This window comes from Phaseolus vulgaris, chromosome 9, assembly GCF_051622355.1.
Source record: "Phaseolus vulgaris cultivar YP4 chromosome 9, ASM5162235v1, whole genome shotgun sequence".
NCBI lineage: Eukaryota > Viridiplantae > Streptophyta > Magnoliopsida > Fabales > Fabaceae > Phaseolus > Phaseolus vulgaris.
Genome location: NC_143506.1, coordinates 20,029,959 through 20,034,256, shown reverse-complemented (window position 1 = coordinate 20,034,256; position 4,298 = coordinate 20,029,959). Strand labels below are relative to the sequence as shown.

At 38.0% G+C, this 4,298-nt stretch overlaps 1 protein-coding gene across 1 annotated transcript; it reads right to left on the bottom strand.

Moving 5' to 3' along the window:
• Positions 1 to 271: 271 nt before the first annotated feature.
• Positions 272 to 2,122, bottom strand: LOC137820021 (endochitinase). The gene has a single exon (XM_068623788.2). The coding sequence runs from the start codon at positions 1,395 to 1,397 to the stop codon at positions 348 to 350; it is 1,050 nt and encodes a 349-aa protein (XP_068479889.1). The 5' UTR covers positions 1,398 to 2,122; the 3' UTR covers positions 272 to 347.
• Positions 2,123 to 4,298: the final 2,176 nt, after the last annotated feature.

Sequence of the window (4,298 nt, the reverse complement as noted above, 5' to 3'; positions counted from 1 at the left end):
GGCAGAAGTCGTGCCAAGTTGACACAACTTCAGTATGACAGGGCAGAAGTCGTATCAAGTTGGCACGACTTTAGTATGACATGGTAGAAGTCGTGCCTAATTGGAACGATTTCTGTATATGAAGTTGTCCTAATTAAACGCGACTTGTCTAAATTTGTAATTTTTTTTAAACGAACCCCATTTTTGTAAAAAAAAAAAACCTCATTATGATAAAAAAAAAAAAAACCTAGAAGTGATGAATTTATTGATAGATGGTGGGAAACTAGGAGTATTATTGGAAAAGCTGTGATCAGAAACTGAAACACAGATTTATGAGTTTATTTATTTATTCTGACGGGATGGGAGTGTCACTGAGAGGTGACAAGGTCAGAGAGTAAGAGTGAATTTCCAAATGGAGTCTGTGAGTTGCAGTCAAGGTTGTTGCCATAACCAATTCCAAGCATATCACAGTATCTCTTGAAGAATCCGATGCGGTTTTCAACCCTGCTGTCCTGTCCTCGCCCGCACTCCAGGCCTCCGTTGATGATGTTCGTCACAGTGCCGTAGCCGGGAAGCCTGCGGGCGGCGACGTCGGCAGGGGAGGGGGTCCATCGAGAGGTGATGACGTCGTGGGAGGAAGGCTTGGGGGACTGTGCGGTCATCCAGAACCAGAGGGCGGACTTGAAGGAGATGAGACGGTCAGTGGCGACTAGATCAGGGTTGTTGATCAAGTCAACCCCAATGGCCCTTCCGCACTGAGCGTAGTTGTAGTTCCAGGATAACTGGATGGGACCCCTGCCGTAGTACTGCTGCCCAGGGGCGCAGGGGAACTGGGGAGTGGCGGAGCAGTACGTACCGGGGTTCACCTCCCTCACGAAGCAGTATCCCCATGCGAATGGTCCGTCCGGCGCAGTGGCCCATCCTCCGGTTGTTTCGTGAGACGTTTGCCCCAAGAAGGCCGCAATCTCCCTCTTGCGAGTGGCCGTGTCTCCGGTGTTGCCGAAGCTGGGATAAGACTTGGCGGCGGCGATGAAGGCATCGTAGGTGTAGAAGCCTCTGGCTGGGCAGGCTGCGTTGTTGCGATGTTTGAGCATTTGTTCGAAGGTGGACTCGGGAATGAGGGCGCTAAGATCAGTAGGAGGACTAGGAGGAGTAGGGGTAGGAGGAGGAGGACTAGGGGTAGGAGTAGGAGGAGGAGGAGGAGGAGTAGACGGCTGTCCCCCGCACTGGCTCTGGCAACCCGGGCCGCAGTAGTCGATGGTGGAGCCGCACCACCCCCACTGGCTGCAACAGAGACCCCGTGGGCACAGTGCACCTCCTGCTTCCGTTCCACACTGCACTCCGTAGCTTCCTCCAACTAACAGCATCCACACTACTCCTACGCTCCATATCATAATCATCATCCTATTCTTCTTCATTTCTCTTTCTCTCTTTCCATTTCCCTTCCTTCCCTCTCTCTTTTATACTTTTAGTTGTTCCATCATAATCAATTTCTTCACCATTAACATATTCTTAATTTTACTTTTCTTCTCCTTCCACCTTATCATTGATTGGGTAATTATTATTCACTCTACGCCAATTTTTTATTCAATCAAATTACAACTATCTGAATATTATTATTTTAATATATTTTTATATCATTTAATTATAAATTTATCTTTAATTATATATTTAATTTTAAATCCATCACATTAAAAATTATATACAACTTTAAAAATATCAAATTATATTTTCTTTATTCATTCCCCTTTTTTTATTTTATTAAATTGACAACCTTGTTTGTTTTGTTCGAGTTTACAATCCTTTTTTTTATCTAAAATTTTCACTGACAAAAATATATTTTTTATAGGTTGTCGATTATCATTCCTTAAAACACGGCTTGCGCCCAACATTACCAAACCTTTCTGCGGGCCCACGGCCACCCCGGCGGCTTCCCAAGCGTGGTGACCTGGAAGACCACGACCCAAACAGCGAACCAGAACCAACGATAATCATGCATTTAAAGAGCGGACCACAAACAAGGATAATCATCCATTTATTTCTTTTTTTTTAATTACTATTCTACTTACATATGACCAATTCACATATCAAGTAACAAAACTATTTCATATTATTTCTTCCTTCTTCAATTTAATCAAAATTCATGTAAACTATTTCATATTATTTCTTCCTTCTTCAATTTAATCAAAATTCATGTCAAGAATTAAAGATTCATTTCTTATTAAGTTCAAGGTGTCACATAGATGTTCTATAATTATTTAAAATTGTTGAAGGTGTAATTACACTACAATCAAGCATACGTTCTTAAGTTTCAAATTCAATCAACGATTACAACCACAACTATTTAACACTTCCAAACTACAACAATATAATCAAAATTTCTCAATATTCTTCACAAAAGTAAAATATAATCATCCAGCAATTTTACATCAATATAAATTTCCTTTATAAAACATTACTCTAACCAAATTAGATAAAGGATAATGATATTTTAATATCTTACTTCACTTTACACTCACAACAAAATATTAATATTTATAATAAAAAAATAAAAAAATATCCTTAATAAAAATATAAACAAAACGTAAAATGTTAAAATAATTTTTAAAAATAAAAAAATAAAAAAAAATAAAATATTAATATTTAATAGTGTCAAATAATCATTTTCCTTATATAAATAGAGTTTAAATTTTTTATGCTGAGGGACTATCAATTTTAACTATTTTCCTTGCCTAGCAATGTCCATTTATTCCAAGTCAAATTCCAACAATTTTTGTTTCTAACAAAACTTTGATCGACAAACTATAAAATCATCACTGTGATCCTAAACTAATAAAAATTTAGCTTTTTACATCAAACCCCAAATGCAAACAACTTTTTTTAAGCAACTTAATGTAAATTGTCCTCAGAAAAAGAGATAAAAGATTCTAAACAGTAGATTATTTTATCTTCTATGGTAACGTTTGTAGTACAAGTCCACATCTTCAAAATGATGGAGAAGTGATAAATAAATAAAATGCTTTTTAAATTGTATCAAAATTTGTAAATGAAAAACATGTTTTTATTTTCGTTCATATGTATACATATACTTGATATATAAAAAAACGTGTCAACTACTTTTCTTCAGGATAGGAATGAAAATTACTTATCTTTTTTTTTATAAGAGTTTAAAAATCGTATTATAATTTTCATATTAAAGCATGACATAAAGCATTCATTATAAAGAAATAAATTTATACATTTTATTAATCATCTCATAATAATTATTATTTTTGTACTTTGCATTAACAACCTTAAGTCTATTTATAAATAAAACGTCCTTTCATTGAAAATATATTTCTATCTAATATTTCATAATTTTTAAAAATAATATGTTTACAAAAATGTGTTATATTTTTATTTTTTCTTTTACTTTCACTGTTCAACGCAAATATGATATGTACTGATACGGTCGGCTTGGTCACCTCGGCTCGGTCATCTGATCACTCACTTACGATAACGAAAGCCACAAGATAGCACGAAGTCGACCGACCCATGACGACGAGTCATGAGTTGACCGAGTTAACAAGGTTAACCCATAATTAAAGGTTACTTAGCGCAACCTTAAACACGAATCAATCTCCTAATCCGGTCCACCAAAGAAGGCCCTTTAAGGTAATATAAATAGTGCAAATTCCAAGAATCAGGTACGTCATTATCTACAGTGCTCTGACAACCGAGAGCCGAGTCCTTTACTGACTTGATCTTCGGAGTGCCTTTTGCTGGTACCATCCAAGCCTGTGTTCCCGAGCGACTGCAAGACGAGACAAGAAGGAAAGGAAAACTAGTAAGAAAGGAGGATTGAAGGCTAAAGCAACCGACCAACAGGTGCATCAAGCAATAGTTCTTTGCGCCCCGATACCTGAACGAGAACAATTGGCGTCCACCATGGGACCGAGAGAATTATTGTAGAAGAAAACGGTAAATGGTGTCCACTCGAAGCATGGTGAGCGAAAAAATGTCTAAGGCCGATCAAATGACGATGTTGATGGCTCTACAGGAAGAAATGGCTGAGATAAAAAGGAAGCATGAAGAAATCGTCAGGAGAGACGAGGAAGAGATCTGAAGCCTCCGAAAAGAGAATGAGGAGATGAAGAAGTTCGTTGAGGGTGAACCGTCTGCTGGACCAACCAACGTGGTGGGAAGGTCCTTCACCACCACCGCCAGATCAAAAACTATCGGGGAGCCGAAGGATAAGGTCCCATACCTTGGAGATGGGTGATGAATATCATCCCAACAAGTCGATGAACACTGCTGGGACCATGGGTACCAGTCACCGA